Raw genomic sequence first — 20,004 nt, forward strand, 5'->3', positions numbered from 1 at the left:
CAGTCCTAGAGATGACAGGTTCTGTATCCCTGCTCCCATCCCCTGATCCCTCCAGTCCTAGAGATGACAGGCTCTGTATCCCTGCCCCCATCCCCTGAGCCCTCCAGTCCCAGAGATGACAGGCTCTGTATCCCTGCACCCATCCCCTGAGCCCTCCAATCCTAGAGTTGACAGGCTCTGTATCCCTGTGCCCATCCCCTGAGCCATCCAATCCAGTTGCAACCACCTTCTGGGATACGTATGCCTAATGTAAAAAGGACAAAATAAACTTAAGCGAGAGAAATTGATTGTAACCTCTCAAATCCACATATACCCTCATCTTTTTAAGTTGGACCAGTGAAAGGTAGGGCAACCTGTCACAGGCCCAGTATGGCTAGGTGCCACTGTTCCCCACAGGAAATAAACAGGAGTAACATCTCCTACCATCGCCTTGCGCAGGGCATTGCCCACTGAATGCTTACTTGCTGGCAAAGAAGGCCACCCAGGGGAAGCGAAGGTCATGCGTATCCACAAAAACGTTCTGTACAAACAGGTTGGGACTGCAGCTGTGCTGTAATTGGACAGGAAAAAGAATCATTCAGTGCCCAGGCTCCGCAGAAACAGACAAAGCAATGTCTGGATAGGGGGCATGACTGCTGTACTCTACGCTCAGCAGATCTTTCTGCGCACACACCAAGGATCCTACGCTGGCCCTAAGCTAACCACAGCGCTGCTCTGGGTCCGGCCAGCAGGTGGCACTGTGAAGGTAACAGCTACTTCCTGCTAGCCAGTGGCCCATATTCTAATTACTGGGGCCACTGTTCTGAGAAAATCAGTGAAAGGAAAATTGGTTCTTACCTGCTAATTTTTGTTCCTGGAATATCACAGATCAGTCCAGACAAGGGGGATTGTACCCAAGCTCCCCTACACTGGGAGGGAAACCGAAAGACCTGCTCGTAGCACCCTCTCCCCAAACACAGCCTTCCTCTGGGGCACGTACATCTAAATCTGTAATGCTTGGTAAAAGTGTGAAGAGAGGATCATGTCACTGTCCTAAAGATCCTCTGTGGTGATACCAACTGACACTCTGCCCAAGAGGTAGCCTGCGCCCTCGAAGAGTGGGCGCGCAAACCCTCTGGGGCCGTCCATCCTTTACACAGATCGGCTAAATAAATAGTCTCCTTTAACCAGTGTGCAATGGTGGCCTTAGACGCTTTGCTTCCTTTCTTTGCTCCACTGAAAAGGACAGACAAATGATCTGAACGCCGAACACTGTTAGTGACTAAGATACCGTAACCTAGTCAGACGCACATCCAACAAGTGAAAATCCCGGGTATGCGGTGATTCAGACGATAAATTTGGAAACACAGGGAAAATGCGCTTCGGCAAGAACAAAGGCACTGTACGCAGCTACACACCATAGTCTTTTATTCACAAGTAAGGCTTTCGACATGACAACGCCTGCCACTCCAAAATGCACCTGGCCGAACAAATTGCTGCAACACTCAACCAACAAGAGGTCATGGCGGAAACAAATACAACAGGATTTCTGATGGCCACAGCTGAACCAGTGTGTCAATTCTTTCTGAGCTGACCTCCTGCCTGTGGCTGAAAAACCGGGCTGCCTTAGCACTGCTTCACAAAAGTCATCAGATCCAGCTGGGGACTACCCCACCTGGACCGAACGAGGGTCAAGGCCTCCGCAGACAACTCCCATTCCCCGGGATCCATCTACCGCCTGCACATTGTCTACCCCAGCTACGTGAGATGTGAATATTATATGACAGACGCCGCTATCCCAGCCAAACAGCGCCTGAGCCACCATGCAACTCTCCATCCTGTCCTAGCGATTGATATAGGCCACTGTTGTCACATTGTCCGAGAACACTCTCATTGTCCAACCGTGCAACTGCTGCAGGAAATGACACAACACTTTGCACACTGCCCTTGTTTCCAATCGATTGATAGATCAGGATGCTTCCATTGTCGACCAAAGACCTTGGGCCATCCACCCTTGACAGACCGGCCCCCCAACCTTTAAGGCTGGACTGGTGGTCACCACTACCAGTCTGGAGTCTCCTGCTTCATCCCTTTTTCCAAATTGTGGCATGACAGCCACTACGAAATACTGGATGTGGAGTCTCCCTGTAGCGGCAAGGGGCAACAAATCACCTCCAATAGTGGATTCCATCTGGACAAAAGCGCCCTCTGTAAAGGATGCGTGAGCGCAAACGCCCATGGCACAAGTTCCAGCATAGATGCCATAGAACCTAGGATCTGCAAATAATCCCAGGCACTTGGGACCATTAGCTGCAGTAACTGAAGCACCTGCGCCTGCAGCTTCATAATCTTCTCTGAGGTAAAAAACACTTTGCGGAGACGGGTATCGAATCTTGCTCCTAGGTATTCCAACGACTGGTGTGGAACTAAGTGACTGTTTGCTAGATTTATTATCCAGCCCAACACTCGCAACATCTCCATGAGCCGCCGAATCGACTGACTGCACCCCATTTCCGACTTCGCCTAGATGATCCAGTCGTCCAGATAAGGATGGACCAAAATCCCCTCCTTTCTCAGAGCTGCTGACACCATAACCATCACCTTTGTGAACGTGCGAGGTGCAGTCACCAAACCGAACGGGAGGGCCCAAAACTGGAAAAGTTACCCTAGAACCATACTACAAAAACTTTGATGTTCTTCCCAAATGGTAATGTGCAGATAGGCTTCCATCAATTCTGGCAAGGCCGAAAAAACTCCACACAACGAACTTCCGCTATCACCAATCGCAACATTTCTATATGGAAAAACAGGGAACTCGCAGTATCACATTTCACCTTTTGCAGATCGAGGATGGGACGAAAAGGATTCTTCCTTTTTTGGCACGACACAGTAAATCTAGTACCTAAGAACATAAGAAGAAAATGCCATACTGGTTCAGAACAAAGGTCCATCAAGCCCAGCATCCTGTTTCCAACAGTGGCCAATCCAGGCCATAAGAACCTGGCAAGTACCGAAAAACTAAGTCTATTCCATGTTACCATTGCTAATGGCAGTGGCTATTCTCTAAGTGAACTTAATAGCAGGTAATGGACTTCTCCTCCAAGAACTTATCCAATCCTTTTTTAAACCCAGCTATACTAACTGCACTAACCACATCCTCTGGCAACAAATTCCAGAAGTTTAATTGTGCGTTGAGAAAAAAAAGAACTTTCTCCGATTAGTTGTAAATGTGCCCCATGCTAACTTCATGGAGTGCCCCCTAGTCTTTCTACTATCCGAAAGAGTAAATAACCGATTCACATCTACCCGTTCTAGACCTCTCATGATTTTAAAGACCTCTATCATACCCCCCCCTCAGCCATCTCTTCTCCAAGCTGAAAAGTCCTAACCTCTTTAGTCTTTCCTCATAGGGGAGCTGTTCCATTCCCCTTATCATTTTGGTAGCCCTTCTCTGTACCTTCTCCTCTCATGACCACACTCCCTGGCCAACACCGGTACTATTATGTCAGCAACTGAAGGCGATAGTCCAGAATCACCGCTAGCCTGCCTCAGACACTGCAACTTAAAACTTTCGTGATGGGGCGAAAAAATTCTAAAGCATAGCCGTCCCTTATTATCTCTAGGTAATTCTGGTCCACTCTTTATAAAACTGTGATAGATGACCTTCCACCGCCATCTCAAAAGTGTGGACCAGCCTGGTTTCATTGTGAAGCCTTACCACTGCCGGCCCCCTGGTCGGAGCCCTCTCAGGGAAGCCGATGGGTGCCTCGAAAGGACTGCAGCCTACCGGACCCCTGGTTCTGCCACGAAGACAGCGCAGAACCCTCAATTGGGATGAAAATCGCCGCAACTCCCAAAACCTAGAGTGAGGCGGAAAAGACTTCCTGTCACCTTATCCTCCAGCAGCTTTTAAAGGGAAGATTACAGACTTGGACCACATATTAGCTGACCAATTCTGCAACCACAGCAGACGTCGCACAGAGACCGCCACGACCCATATTCTTGGCCGAAGACCAGCTCAGGTCATAAAGCACATCGGCCTCATATGCAATCCCGGCTTCCGTCTGAGTTGCCTGGCTAATAACAGCAGTATCTGCTGAAGACTTCCTCCTGAGACTTCTGGACCCAGCGTAAACAAGCCCTCTGCATCAGACTTCCACAGATTGCCGCTCACAGGTTCAGCGCCAAGACTTCAAACATCCTCTCCCGATGAATCTCTAGCTTATGGTCCTGTGCGTCCTTTAACACTGCCAAACCCATAACCAGAATGGTCATCCTGTTAGTGACCGTCGAGACTGAAGCTCGCACCTTCAGCAATACCAGCAGTGGCAGGATATCTTCCATGAGGGGATACAACTTTGCTACGGCTCTAGTCACGTTTGGGGGCTCACCTCCAGGAAGTCCCATTTCTGGTTCACCAGCTTCTTGATCCTTTTAGGGAGAGGAAAGGCTTTTGGTGGGCCCCGGAGTCCAACCAACACCGGATCCTCCTGGACCACCTTATTACTCAGTTCCTTCTGAACATGGGAAATAAGGGGCCTCAACTTCTCCATATGGACCAGACTAACCACCCGCGGGTCATCTCCTTCCGCTATCGGGACCTCTTCTGAATCAGCTGTGTCCTTGTTCTTATCCTGCTCGACATCCGCTTGAGATCTGCTGGGTCCAACCTGATCCACCCTTGGACCAACCCCCAAGACCATCTTTCCAGGTCATCCAGGTCAGAATTATCTGAGCCGCTAGGCCCTTCAGAATGTTCCAGTTCCAGCCGGTGAAGGAGGTCTCCTGACCCCCTGGCCAAGGAAACCCTCTGCTTCTTTGCAACAGGACAAGACGGCTGACAGAAATGCCCTTTTATAGCAGTGCTTTTCCTGGTTAAAAAGGTCTTATGTATAAGCAAGACAAATTCAGAGGAAAACTCCACGTCATCCTCCCCCGTGTCCGTCCCAGAGCTCTAATATCCCCCCATCCACCCCCCCCCCCCAATGGGATCGCCAGAGACAAAGGGGGAAGGATGTCCGTCACCTTTCAAGCTGTAACCCTTCTTCTGCCTGACAGGCTGTTTAGGCTCCCAGTATTGATCCTGACAGGGCCTTGAGAACCTACGGCTCTCCTACCAACCTCGTTCCCCTCCAGAAACAAATCATGGCATAGCACCGCTGCCTTCAACAGTCCCTGAGCCAGGCCACCGACCCCACAAGCTTTCCCATGCTGGTAAACCGCTGTTGGCACCATCTTGACTCCATGTGGTCAGGCCTGCTGCAGAGGAAGAGAAACTGTGTGATCGTGATGCATGGAAGAGGAGGGGAACACGGCCCAATGCAGCCTCCAGCTCCCTGAGCAGCCCGAAGCTGCGAACAGATCTAAACTGCTTCCCCCCCCCCCGTCCGGGCCTGCCCTGATGATCAAACTAGGAACAGTCTGAGCGGTTGCTGCTGAAAGAAAAATGTTACACTTTTCGTTTTTTTTAAAGAAACAGCAGGCACAGCAAAGGAAGAAATTCAAGCAAAAAAAGGAATACTTCCCTGCTCCTGGCCACACCTCTGGGAAGGAGCCAGGACCCCTGGATCTGCTCTGAGCTAAAGCTGATCGGGGATTACCAACCCCCCGCTCCCCCAGCTCAACCTGAGGTAGGGCCCACGAAGGAACCTTACACCTCAGAGAGCGTCTTCTAACTTCTCTTCTGTCCCTTCTTTCTTCTTAACTGCAGGTCTGCACCTCTACCATCTGCTGGAGACAGAGAAATACTGAGGGGACTGCAGGTGGCACTCTTGGTTATGTAGCAGTGTCTCAAAGTTTTTATTCTCTGCCTCCATCTGCTGGTAGGGATGCATAAACCCCACTTGTCTGGACTGATCCGGGGTACGAAACAGGAACCTTGGTCTAGCGACGCCGCGATCTCAGCAGCGGACGATCTCAGAAGACTCACGTTCAGGTAGCGGCCGAGGTTCCCTTCCAGCTTGGCATCGATAATGTAACAGGACTCCTCCCCATCATAGAACTGCCGCGTGTTCCTCCGCAACAGCGCCCCACTTTCCCCCGCCGCCATGTTGTTGGATTTGATAGCAATTCCATGAGTTGATTTCAGAGCGAACCCTCTGGTAGACTTGACAGCTACTTGCCTCTTCACAGGACCTGCCAAACAACAACTGTTTATCATCAGATACCACCAAATCTAATCAGTCCTGCCTCCCAACTGATATGGTGCTCCAATACCGAGCTACACTGAAGCTGGGAAGTTTTCTAACTTAAAGATTGCTCCTTGGGGCCAGCGGTGCCATGGAGGACCACTGCTCCCAGCCCCCTGCTGGAGGGGAGAGAAAGAAGGAAAAACCTGACAGCACTATCACTCCCATTAGGGACCAGGTCCAGAGTCAGAAGGAGCAGGAAAAAAGCACTGGGCCCAGATGGCACACCCAGATAGTATAGCCTTAAATACAGATTTCTCCAGGTAAAAAAAGGCTGTCTGAAGATTGCTCACTCGTATCCCAGTTAAAAGAAGCTACAGGGTTAAATAGCACGTGTGCTTTTAACAAAGAAAAGAGGCAGTGGGGCCTGAAGAATCACATGCACGCTATTTCCCAGCTAAACTTCATCTGCACAAAAAAAAAAACCCAAACAAAAAAAAAACTGTGCCCAGGGAACAGAGCGACTCCCACTTGTCAGCCAGCTCTGTTCCCTCTCCTCTGTCACACAGCACCCACCAATGCCACCCGCGTTCTTTTTGTCATCCTCTGCCACCTCCTCCTCCGACCCCGAGGAGATGGTCTGGATGTCATCGCTGTCGTTGGCCGTGGCCTGGGCCTGGGCTGCCGGCTTGCGACTGCTGTTGGTCCCGGACTCCACCTCGCTGTCTGAGTTGCTGGACAGTGTCAGTACATCCTGCGCGAGAGGAAGCAGAAGCGGTGCCTTGTAAGTGCAAGCACCACTAATCCCAAATCTATGCTAGACGACTGTGGGTCTTCGTGACAGCAAAGCGCAGCTCCTTCTGGGAGCTTCAAAGGTGGCGGACGAGCAGTGGGGTCAGATAATTTACTGGGACACCGGGTAGTCAAGTGAAAGACTTAAAAGGTTACAGGGCAGAGTCCATGCTAGAAGCATGGACTGTCGACTCCCAGTTCTGTGCACGAGGCATCTCAGGAACTGACCTTTACCTACCACAATGCGTTGGATGATGAGGGGCTGCGCCACGCTTACACACTGCCCCTTCGATCCTCCCCCCCCCCCCAGTCCTTGATTACATACAGGAGAACGGGAAAGATGATACTCACATCAGCGTTGGTCTGTGCTGGTGCCGAGTGCCTCCTTGTCTGATGCATACTGGTCTTGCTGGGTGGCCTGCGAATGCCCTCTGGTTTGGATGGGCTGGGGTTGTAGCCGTAGAGCCGGCCGCTTTCTCCTATGCTGCAGGAACAACAGACGATCTCTGGGCACGGCTCTCTGAATTAATTTGACCTTGTGTTTTTTTTTTAAAAGAAATCCACTGCGCATGGATTTGGCGCAGACAGTTAAACGCCCCGCGTTACCCTCTCCCAGAGCCCCGCTGTGATAAAGTGTGCTCCGCTGCATACCCGATGCCAGATTTAGAGAGAAGTTTTAGCAGAGAGAGATCCAGGCTCCTCCATGTGAATCAGCGCAGAGAGGTGCGGCGGCTTCACTCCTGGTCAGAGGTGGGGGTAACATTTCGGAGGGGTACTCGGGATTTACGTGCAGGACGCATTTTCTGTCCACAAATCATGCTGGATGTTTGTGCACATTTTTGCATTAGCCTGTTCTTTGGGTTTTCTTTACCCATTAGAATACTGCACTGGGAGTTAAGAAAACGTGTACTGAATGTCAGTGAATATCTTATTACGTCGGGGTCTGACTATGAAGGCACGCAGTGCTGTTACAAAAGAGATGCGCTCTCCTGAATCCCAGCTCCCCGCCAGCGCAGATCAAGGAGCAGCGAAGGGGGTTAGGGGCATTTCATACAAAAAAAAACAAACCCCAAGGCATGCAAATTAACCTGGAGGATTTTTTTTTTTTCAGAACATGCGTATGCAAATCTAAGCGAATGAAACATTCACTATGGCCATCCTGATAACTAGATCCATGTGCAGCTCTCCCCTCCCCCCCTGCCATGACGACTGCCCGAAAGTGCACACATTCTGCATGCTTGCAACGCCAGATGTTTGCACCCTTTCACTGCTGCCCCTCTGCGGTAACGACTGCCCGTAGCAGACCCTCTTATAAGAAACCTTGCTTACAGCACATCAAAGTCCTGTTCTGAAAAGAAAGTTTTGTACGGCGTGCATCCAAGCAAACCTCTTTACAGCAGTCCTTTTGGTAAAGAAAATAGATGCCAAGCACCCCGGTTTCATTGAAAGCAGATCCTAGTAAACTTTAAATCTCTGCAGGGGCAGTGTATTATCACACACACACACAACACTTACATTGGAAACCTGTTCTGATCTTCAGAGTCCTGTAAAACAAACAGAAACCATCAGCTCCGACCTGCTGAACCTGCGACTGGGTGCCCAGCGATTCCTGCTCACAGGACGGCACCCGAGGGAACGGAAGAAGAGAGAGCGGGGGCGACAGAGTGCTCTTCCGGGTCAGCAGGGGCACAAATAAGCAAAAGGTGCAGAGTGTGGCTCAGGTAGGGGACAGGGGGGGGCTGCAGATGCCCCAGACACGGGCATGAACAAGAGGCACCGTGGGCAGACTCTCCAGCAGCAAAGACTGGGTGAAGCCTCTCAGCCCCAGAGAAGGGGAGCCGCACCTGGTCCTGTAGTTAAAATGAGCAGCTTTGATTTTCACTGCAGCACCTCTCACAGGCACTAAATCCACTAGGAAATATATATATATATTTTTTTTTTTACAAAGTTCGTGCACACGTGTAAAAGGCCCAGAGATTATGGACAGATCACGCTTTTTACCTTCACCGAGTCATCTCTCTTCAGCATCCTGGAATCCGTGTCCAATCCACCAACCTCCTTGTGTCCCAGGCCAGAAATTGAGGGCTTGTCGGCCTCTCCTGAGCACTCCCCTCTGCCCAGTCTAGTGTCCGAGTCCCCCAGTCTGAAGGACGACCTGCTGTCCGAGTCATGCAAAGTGTCTGACATATTAGAGCTCAGCCAGGATGCCACCTTGTTCTTGGAGGTCTCTTCGGAGACGGGCAGTTTACAGGAGTTGGCATCCTCGTGGCTGACCTGACGGGCCAGTCCCGAGTCCTTGGAGGCCGTCTCGGACAAGCCGTTCTGATTTTGGCCCCTGGTCTGCCGCCGGGTGGCGTAGCTGCGCCACACGGAGCTGGTGCTGAAGTCCTCGTCCTTGCAGAAGTTGTCATCGGAGCTGTCGTTGGACTCGTCCTGCTCCTCGCTGCCGCTGTTCCCCCTCTCCTCGTCCTTCAGGTCCACGCCGCTGCTGTCCGAGGAGCACTTGGCGTCGCTCTCATAGCCTTCCTTGAAGTTCTCCACGCTCTCTATGTGGTCCAGGTTGGCAAAATACTCATCCCCCATCTCCAGGCCCTCCTTGTCGGCAAAGTCGTCAGTAAGGATCTTCCCTGGAGAAAGAACAACGCAGGGAGTTGGCCAGCAGCAAGTGTTTCCTGGAAGCCGCTCGGATTCTGCTGCCCGCACCCTGACTGCCGGACGGGCTGCAGCTGACTTGCATTTGGAACCGTGCAGGAGTCCCTCTGGGGCTTTTGCTATCCTGCATAATTCAAACTGCAAGGCAGCTGCAGCCCAGTGGTCAGAACGTGGGCTGAAGACTCCTGGGAGGCACTTCCACCGGGAGCTTCCTGGCCCAAACTTTCTAATTAATTTTCTATTCTTTTTTTTTTTTTTTTTACTATGAATTAAAACAAAAAAGGGAATCCTCTTTCTTTCCTGTTTTTTTGTTTTGTTTTTTTTTCTATCCCTGACTGGCTAACTCCAACCCCAGGGATCCCAGAGACTGTGGGTGGACCTGCCCCATCTGCTGGAGACAGAGAAAGACCGAGGGGCTGTGGGTGGCACCTTACTATATGTAGGGAGCCCGACAAGTTTTACTCTGTCTCCACCTGCTGGTGCGGAGTCACAACCCAGGTGTCTGGACTGATCCGGTACGTACAGGGAACTGTATTTTATTGACTTTTGTCCTTTTTTTCTCTCTGAGTGGGTTTCCCTCACATTCTTAGATCATAGTCACTGCGTTAACAGTCCTCACACTGAGCTATGTATGATGGCAGATGGGGACCACAGCGCCCAGACGCCAGAGGATCTCTGGCTCTCCCCTCAATTCTTAACTCCTACCCCAGGCTTTCCTGAATTCTCTTCCGCCCCTGGGAGACTGCTCCATGCAAACACCACCCTTTCTGGGCAGAAATAGTTTCTGACGGTGCTCCTGAGCCTGCCCCTCCCTCTAGCACTCAGCACAAAACGCACTCATAGGCGTCACCATCAAGCTGCAGTGGCAACCGGGGCCACGCCAGCCCTCCCCCCCCCATGCACATGGGGCCCGGTGGTAAAACCCCAGCGCAGAGAATCAGCGATTCCCCCCCCCCTTCCCACGCAGAGTTTAATCACTGACCGCAGTAACAAAAGCCAGGAAAACTGTGGACTAAATAAATACAAATTAGACGCAGACGAACAAGCAAGTCACACCAACTTCCCACGATTATGTCTACATGGAGATGGGTCCAACGCCATCGCTCTGGGAAACAAGCAGCCGAAGTTGCTCACGTCCTGGCTTGCAATTCGGACGCGTTCTCGAGCGCCGAGCGGCTGGAGGTTCTACCTGCGTAGATGCAGACAAAGGAGCCTTTGGCGATGTCATCCAGGCAGCGGATGCCCCAGCCCTTGTTCTGGGTTTTGAAGAGCTGGAGCCGCACCTGCAGTCCGTGCTGCACCAAGCGGTTGGTGCACATGATCCGGTTGCACTTGCACCTCTTGTTACACTCGTAGACTCTGGAAGGGAAGCAGGAAGGAAAAGAGGTGAGGGTGTTAGTGCAGCATGGCCATCTCTACCCCACAGGCCGCGACTCGTGCAGCTCTTCCGATGCCAAGGTACATCCTGTCCTAATGCTAGCCCTGTAGGCAATGTCAGGGAAGGAGCTACACTGCTGGACACACTGTCTCTTCAGAACTAACGCTGCAGGGCAGTGCTAGCAGCAATGCTATCCTCCCACAGTGGACGGCGTGTATATGGACCGGTCAACATGAAAGTCAACACTAGCGTGAAATCCCACCCCAATATTGTGCCAAATAATGGGAAAAGTTGTCAGACTTCAGAGCATGGAGATGCAGCAACGCCATGAACAGGCTGGTGAAATCTGCCAGTTTCAGCTGCACCAAGAACTCAGCCTTAAGTAACAGCAGACCAGCCCTGGTGGAGAGGGGGGGTGCTTTATGCTCTTCGTGGCACCATCCCGGACAATCCGCAGCATCATTGCGCTTACCCTGTCGGCAGGCACTCATCCAGCCTCTTGTGTTGGTAGCCGGCCGAGTTGCTGACTTGCCCTCCCGGAGTGCAGGCAGTCGCCTGAGTCGTCAGTTGGTGGCACACACACCTCGTTCTGGACCAACAGGAACAGATACAAATCATTTAACTTACACAGAAGTTACCAGAGATTGCTACAGCACTTCCACACCAACTGAACCTGGAGGAAAAAGCAGTCCACACTTTAAAAAAAAAAAAAAAAAAAAAAAAAAGGGGGGGGTTTGGATATCAGTCGGCTTTTGATTGGGCATCAGTCTAACATTAGGGCCTTCAGATCTGCTTTGCAATCTATCATGAGCAGACATGGAAAGGAATTCAGGAGAGTAAACACATTAATAGCTAAATGATTCTGTCTGCAGGAGAAGCCATGGCCTAGTGGTTACCGCAAGGAGCTGGTGACCAGGGTTCAAATCTCACTCCCTCCTCCCCACCGGACTCTCCTTGGACAAGGCACTTTATTTCCCATTGCCTCAGGCACCCACTTAGATCAGAAGCTCTTTGGGATAGGGGGTTCTCATACCAGAATATTTATCATCCTTGTACAGTGCTATATATATATATATATATATATATATATATTATTATTATTATACATACAAGTCTGGTCTAGAGCACCACTTGGATAAATTTTTATGAGCCCTGGGTTTATAATGCAGACACCTTCCCAGATAGAAACCCACATTATTCCTTGGACTGATCACTATTTGCTTTCTTGCTTCTGTTTTCGAAGTATCGTCACGTACTAACTCCAGGCCTGAACCATCATATAACTAAGCGCAGACAATTGGTGGACTTTCCAGCTGAAAACTTAGACCAGGCACCAAAATTATGGCATACTACCGTTCTGTCACCAAAACTGCCTCTCTTGGGTCATGTCATGTAAAAACACCACAAAAATGCTCCCTACTATCATTCCTCCTTAAAATCATCTAAAGCGTTCACAATCCTTTGGGATATCTGGAGCTGTCTTACAAATCACACCCAGGAAGGTGAAATTACTTCTTACCTGATAATTTCCTTTCCTCAAAGTAAGGCAAGCCAGTCGACAGCAGTGGGTTGTGCACTCCAACCAGCAGGTGGAGACAGAGAACAAGGACTCGCAGACATCACCCTCATATTTCTCTGCTTAGGCACCAGCCAGCTAGTACTTCTCCAAAAGCAAACTGTGGACACTAACCACTAACATTAACAATAGCATCGCATCCAACAAACACTATTCAACTTCCCTGTACGTACCCAGATCAGTCCAGAATACTGGGTTTTGCCTTCCCTCCAGCAGACGGAGACAAAGAAAGTTTTACTGTCACTTAACATGAGGTGCCACCTGCAGTCCCTCAGTATTTCTCTGTCTCCAGCAGATGGTGGAGGTGCAAAGCCTGCAGTCTGAGTTTTAAAAAAAAAGAAGAGGAACAGAACTGCAGAATTCAGCAGTGCTTGCCTCCCAGGTGGTTGTTAGGTCCTGGTGGGGCCTATCTAGACAGGGAAGAAAGGAAAAGGGAACAGAACTACTTCCCTGCTTCTGAAGGCCACACGCTGAGGAAGCCAGGTACAGCAAGGGAGTGAAGGGCTAGAGGGGGTGAGGGAACCAGGACCCCTGGCTATCAACATCCCCCCCCCCCCACAAGAAGGGCTGAGTCAGGACAGGGGTTACCAACCCCCCTGCCATCCTGCTCCACCCGCGGAATGGCCCTTGTAGGAGCCTAACACCTCGGGGAGCCGAATCCTCTTCTTAATCTTTTTTTTTTTTTTTTTTTTTTTTTTTTTTTAACTCCAGACTGCAGGTTTGCACCGCTACCATCTGCTGGAGACAGAAAAACTGAGGGAATGCAGGTGGCACTCTAGGTTATGTAGCAGTGCCTCAAAGTTTTGTTCTCTGCCTCCATCTACTGGTAGGGATGCATAAACCCACTTGTCTGCACTGATCCAGGGTTAAGAACTGGATTCCCCCTAGTTAATGCTCCCTCAGTATATCATAATGGTCTGAGCATCCCAATCGCGCAGCAAGAGAAATCTAGGTGTCAGAATAGATTTGATATGAGAATTCATTGAAAGGCTTGAAGCAATTGTGAAATCATCCTTCTTAGGAGATTCAAACTGCTGTTGGAAGCACAACATTTTCGGACAGCCCTTCAAGCTTTGGTGCTAACTGGCTTAGACTACCTTAGTTCTTTACACAGAGGCCTTCCAGCTAACGCTATCCGAGCTTTGCAAAACATCCAGAACTTTACTGCTTGGATATTATCTGGTGCAGGGATGTGCGACATCACACCTATTTAGGAGTTATATTCTGGCACTCTTGCAAAAGGTAATTGGACCGCAAAGGGCTTTCTTGGAAAATGGAATCATTAAAACAGCATAAGATGCTTGGTGATTAATTACTGAAATCAGGTGGGCTGACACGGTGGCGTAGTGGCAGTGCCTCATGGAGGGGCCTGGGTTTATTGGTTTAGGACTGGCCGGGACTCGGGCTATTGCAGAGGCAGCATTAGCGGTCCCTGGGGAGAGGCCATCCTTATCGTTGTGTACTGGCGACATCTACTGGCCAGACTTAGATTGCAGAGTTCTAGATTTCTATTTGCAGATCTGAGAGCACGGGAGGGCTTGGAAACACGAAGGGCAGCATTAGTCCAAGGAACTGAATCAATACAGCCAATTTTAAATTGAATCACACTTCTGAATTGGAAGCCAGTGTAGCGCTGCAAGATTACACTGCATCAAAGCAGGACAGCTGCTCCTAGGGAAACGTGCTTGCGGGTTTCCAAATACAGATGGGATAGCGGGGGGGATGGTTACTCTAACAATTTATTTTTATGGAACAGTAAAAGCACATTGCAGAGGGAGCTCCACCTCATGCACAAGCTCCACTCACTTGTCCCGGCAGCCATCAGTGCAGTCGCAGCCCACCAGGAACTCCCAGCTGGTGTTGATGTAGACGCCCTTGCCGGGGATTCTCTCCTTGCTGTAGGCTACCTGCGGGGGAGGGGTGGTGTCTATCTCATTGACACAGGACAAGGGCACATCCTCCCTGTTGTAGGTGATGTCAGGAATGTAGTAGAAAGGCTTTTGGGGCTGGAACTTGCGGTCCACCAGCACGTAAGGGTCCAGGCAGAACATCTCCAAGTAGAGGAAGTCGCATTCCGTCTCGAAGAGGTAGCGCTCAATCTCCGGCATGGTGCGCACGCAAAGCCCGCACGGTGTCTTATAGATCACGTGGAAGCCCATCTTGCGGTTCACACGGCGTCGGGCGGTCATGCGCCGGAAGTCGTAGAGGAGAGGGACCAGCAGGGGGTTTTTCCCCCGGTGCTGGTCGCTCTCCACGGGCCGTAACCGGGAAAGGCAGGCGTAGTTGCAGACGTGGGGCAGGTAGAAGAGTTTCTCTGTGGGGGCGCGATAGGAGGGTTCCACCGGCACGCGGTCCGTCATGCCATGGTACTGCTGGATGGTGCCAGAGGTTGCCTGGCCTGACATGTACCTAGAAATCATAACCACAAGGAACAATTCTTATATTATTAAAAAAACCCCAACATTTTGTTTTACTATTACGGTTTTAAGACACAAATGAAAGGAGCAAGATAGGAGAAAAGAGTTTATAAACCTGATCCAATAACTAAAGTCTCACATACTCCTGGGTGAAAAATTATTTTAAAAGAAACAGCGAAAAGCTATTTCCTTGGTTCTTGTCTTCAATCAAACACCTGCATGAATGCAAGACGTAACAGATTTTATATTTATACAAGCCGTAAAGCCCGTTAAAACGGGCTACATCCCTCTGTCTCTCACCTCCCCCTCATTCTCTCTCCCCTCACCACCCCCCTCCCCCACCCACTCCTCTCCACCCTCCCTCTCCTCACTCAGTCCCCCCTCTCCCTCCTCTCCCTCACTCCCTCCCACTCAGTCCCCCCTCTCCCTCCCACTCACTCAGTCCCTCCCTTCACCCACCTCCATTTCCTCCCGGCGCCGTAAGCGCGACTTCCCGCAACCCTCACCCGGCTCCATTGACTCCTCCCGCTCCTGCCGGCAGATCTCGGGGGGGGGGTGTCACTCCCGCCGCGCGGCAGTGACCCCCGCGAGATCTGCCGGCAGATCTGGGGAGGAGAAGCAGCGGCCCCGCGCGCGCGCGGTGCCGCTACTTCTCCTCCCGCTCCTGCCGGCAGATCTCGGGGGGGGGGGGGGCGCGGGAGTGACACCCCCCCCCCGAGATCTGCCGGCAGATCTGGGGAGGAGAAGTAGCGGCACCGCGCGCGCGCGGCGCCGCTGCTTCTCCTCCCCAGATCTGCCGGCAGATCTCGGGGGGCGCGGGAGTGACACCCTCCCCCCCCCCGAGATCTGCCGGCAGATCTGGGGAGGAGAAGCAGCGGCACCGCGCGCGCGCGGCGCCGCTGCTTCTCCTCCCGCTCCTGCGGCCCCACCGCCATTTTTTTTTTCCTGATCGACGTCCTTGCCCGCACATGCGCAGTAGAGCTGCGCTCTACTGCGCATTTGCGGGCCGTCGGTCACAGGCCATTTATAAGGTAGATATATTTACTTACATGCACTGATACTTGGAACCTATCAGTATTTTCTGCGCATATCTCACAGCTATCAAAAACTTCATACTTTTTCCTACGTTTCATATGACAACTAAGACCTTATTTGGATCAGTGGGATCTCAGACTACTCACACATTCACTAATCATTAGTCGTCTTGATTACTGCAACACCCTTTTCTACAGCTTATGTAAAACTCAATCAGAAGATTACAGGTTATCCAGAACACTGATTTTTGATAAAAGAATATATGATCATGTAGTACTTCATTGGTGCCCGTATTATCTTCAAACTTGGCAGGCTAACCTTTAAGGCCTACAGATGGAGTACTCCTCCATACTTAGCTAACTTCATTAGACCATATCAACCAAATCGTAACCTTCGTTCATCCTGACAAGAGCTCTTGATTGCCATCAGCTAGAGAAATCAGATTGGAGACTGCTCGCAAATCCGTTTTTTCCTATCTAGGTCCCAGCATTTGGAATTCCTGTCCTCTCATGGTGCACCTAAAGAAAGATTACTTAAAATTCAGAAAGGCACTGAAAAGGAAAATAGGTTCTTACCTGCTAATTTTCGAGCCTAAAGTACCCCAGATCAGTCCAGACCAGTGGGTTTTGCATCCCTACCAGCAGATGGAGGCAGAGAACAAAACTTTGAGGCACTGCTACATAACCGAGAGTGCCACCTGCGGTTCCTCAGTACTGACCTGTACCCAAGCCAACTATAGAACAACTCCTCCTCAGCAACTCAACAACCCCCTAAATGAGGGCAAACGCCAAACCCAAAAGTTGGAGCCCCCCCAAACAGAAAAACCACAAATCAACCCAAGGGGCTAACCACAACCTGGCAAGCTTCTTTAGGTTCTGTATATATACATTCTGACAGTTCTTCCCAGTAAGCATGCCAGAACATGGACTTGCTGTATCGGTCTTGAGAACGTTAAGGGGCTGGGTCTCTGGATCGATCTGTGGTATTTCAGGAACGAAAATTAGCAGGTAAGAACCAATTTTCCTTTCCTGTTCATACCCCCCTATCATCCAGACAAGTGGGATGTACCAAAAAAACCCTACACATGGTGGGCCCGCGAAAGTCAAAGGTTGGCTCTCCTGGAGCCTGAACATCTAAACAGTAATGGCAAGATAAATTATGAAGAGAAGACCACGTCACCACTCTACAAATCTCCTGCGGGGGATACTGACACTCGGCCCTCGATTTTGCCTGTGCTCTAGTAGAATGTATACGCAACCTCTCTGGAATTCTTCTCCCCTTACAAAGGTAGGCCGCAACAATAGCTTCCTTCAGCCAACGCACTATCGTGCCCTTGGAGGCCTTGCATCCATTTCTGGCACCTCCAAACAAATGATCCGACTGCCGAAAACGGTTTGTGACCTTTGCCTCCAGTGACTCAACAGATCAATTCGGGAAGGCAGGAGCTCCACAGTCTGATTCAGGGGAAACGAAAATATCACCTTAGATAGGAACGAAGATACCATGCTCAAAGTCACCCCCTCGTCCAAAATCTTCAGAAATGGTTCCCTACAGGACAAAGCCTGCAGCTCTGAGATCCTTCTGAATGAACAAATTGCCACCAAAAATACCACCTTCAGCGTGAGGTCCTTTAATGACACCTTCCTCAATGGTTCAAAACGAAGGCCCACAAAGTACCCACAAGACCAAGTTTAAACTCCATGCCAGACTCAATCTATGCACTGGCAGCCGCAGATGCTCAACTCCCTTTAAAAACCTCACAACATCTGGATGTGAGGCCAACAACCTTTTCCCTGGTGATCCACCTGATCTGAGAAAATAGGAGCTTGCCTTAACAGCCCCTGCAAATGAGCCAATCTCATGGACCCGTCAATTGCGCACTGAACCAGATCCATGAACCATGGATGAGGCAGCCTCTTTAGCACCCCCAGCACCACCTGGCCTAGATGCCTCTCGATGCACCTAAAAACATGACCTATTAACGGTCACGGAGGGAACACGTATAGCAGGATCCTTGTCGGCCATGGAAGAACCCAAGCATCTATGTCCTCGGCTGCGACCTATCATCTGCAGCTGAAAAAACTTGCTGCCTTGGCGTTGCTCTTGCCTGCTGAGATAGTCCGCTTGCATTGTCCGCTCCCGCAACATGTGAAGCAGCTATCCCCTGCAAACATTGCTCTGCCCAGGCAAAATGGTCCTGGGCTCCTTGGGCAACCACGTGACTCTTCGTTCCCCCTTGCCAACTGATATAAGCCACCGCTGTCGCATTGTCCGAAAACACTCTGACCATACGACCTTGGACTGGTGGAAGGAATTCCACCAACGCCCTGCAGACTGCTCTCATTTCCAAGCGATTGATAGACCAGGATACTTCCACTGGCGACCACAGTCCTTGTGCCATCCGTTCTTGACTGATCACCCCCCCCCCCCCCCCCCACCAACCCTCCTTATAACCCAGTCCAGAACCTCCAGGCCCATCCCTTTTTCCAAACTGGGCAGACACAGCCACCATGAGAGACTGGACCTGGAAGCACTCTGCAGCGGTAAAGGCCGATGAAACTCCTCTGACAATGGATTCCAGTGCAACAACAACACCTCCTGTAGAGGGCGCATGAGGGCAAAAACCCATAGCACCAAAGTCAAAGTAGATGTCATTGAACCCAGGACCTGAAGATAAACCCAAGCCCTGGGCACTGGCATCCACAAAATCTGCACCATCTGGGATTGTAACTTCCGAATCCTCTCCGAGGTGAGGAACACTCTGCCAAGCTATCGAACTTCGCCCCCAAGTATTCCAGCAACTGGGTAGAGCTCAGGTAACTCTTCACCAAATACACCACCCATAGCGCTGCTGCATTCAGCTGTCCCCGAGCCAGGCCGCAGGCTCAATAAGCTTTCCTGCACTGGGAAACTGCTGTTGGCGCCATCTTGTCTCCCCACGGCTGGGCCTGCTGCAGAGGAACAGAAGCCACGTGATCAGGGCACGTGGGAGAGGAGGGAAACACTGCCCAGTGCAGCCTCTGGCTCCCCAAAGCAGCCTGAAGCTGTGAACAGACGAGCTACACTGCTCCCTTCCCCAGCCCAGGCCTGTTCCAATGATAAAAACAGAAACAGCTCCAGTGATTGCTGCTGAAAGAAAAATGTAACACTTTTTTTAGGAAGAAATTCAAGCAAAAAAAAGGAATACTTCCCTGCTGTTAGCAACACCTCTGAGAAGGAGCCTTCAGGGGATAAGAGGGAGCCAGGACCCCTGGCTAAAGCTAATCAGGGATTACCAACCCCCCCGCTCGCCCAGCTCAACCTGAGGTAGGGCCCACGAAGGAAGCTAACACCTCAGGGAGCGTCTTCTAACGTCTCTTCTTCTGTCCCTTCTTTCTTCTTAACTGCAGTCTGCACCTTTACCATCTGCTGGAGACAGAGAAATACTGAGGGACTGCAGGTGACACTCTTGCAGGCCGATACAGAACGAAACGCGGGAGAGCGGGCGAGCGCACAAGCCAGTGTCCTGGGCGCGCGATCCAGTGAATAAAAATATGCTAATTAGGGCCCGCGGTAAAAGGAGGCGCTAGGGACACTAGCGTGTCCCTAGTGCCTCCTTTTTGACAGGAGCGGCGGCTGTCACCGAGTTTGACAGCCGAAACTCAATTTTGCCGGTGTCGGTTCTCAAACCCGCTGACAGCCACGGGTTCGGAAAACGGACGCCGACAAAATTCAGCATCCAGTTTTCAACCCGCGAGCCACGGGCTGATTTTACATTTTTTTATTTTAAATTATTTTTTACTTTTGGGACCTCCGACTTAATATCGCCATGATACTAAGTCGGAGGGTGTACAGAAAAGCAGTTTTTACTGCTTTTCTGTACACTTTCCCGGTGCCGAGAGAAATTAATGCTTACCTTTGGGTAGGCGCTAATTTCTGAAAGTAAAATGTGCGGCTTGGCTGCACATTTTACTTACTGAATATCGCAGAAATACCTAATAGGGCCATCAACATGCATTTGTATTTTTGACTTGCTATTACCCCTTACTGAATAAGGGGTAAAGCTAG

General features: G+C 50.7%; 1 protein-coding gene across 1 annotated transcript in view; it reads right to left on the reverse strand.

Annotated features, from left to right (window-relative positions):
• SETDB1 (SET domain bifurcated histone lysine methyltransferase 1) overlaps positions 1 to 20,004 on the reverse strand; it is a 41,706-nt gene that overhangs the window by 4,738 nt on the left and 16,964 nt on the right. The window contains 9 exon segments of the mRNA XM_029581430.1: positions 462 to 550; positions 5,909 to 6,114; positions 6,684 to 6,861; positions 7,251 to 7,383; positions 8,415 to 8,443; positions 8,901 to 9,526; positions 10,741 to 10,910; positions 11,402 to 11,518; positions 14,312 to 14,914. Coding sequence (XP_029437290.1) covers positions 462 to 550; positions 5,909 to 6,114; positions 6,684 to 6,861; positions 7,251 to 7,383; positions 8,415 to 8,443; positions 8,901 to 9,526; positions 10,741 to 10,910; positions 11,402 to 11,518; positions 14,312 to 14,914 — 2,151 coding nt within the window.

This window comes from Rhinatrema bivittatum, chromosome 16 (assembly GCF_901001135.1).
Source record: "Rhinatrema bivittatum chromosome 16, aRhiBiv1.1, whole genome shotgun sequence".
In the NCBI taxonomy this organism is placed as follows: domain Eukaryota; kingdom Metazoa; phylum Chordata; class Amphibia; order Gymnophiona; family Rhinatrematidae; genus Rhinatrema; species Rhinatrema bivittatum.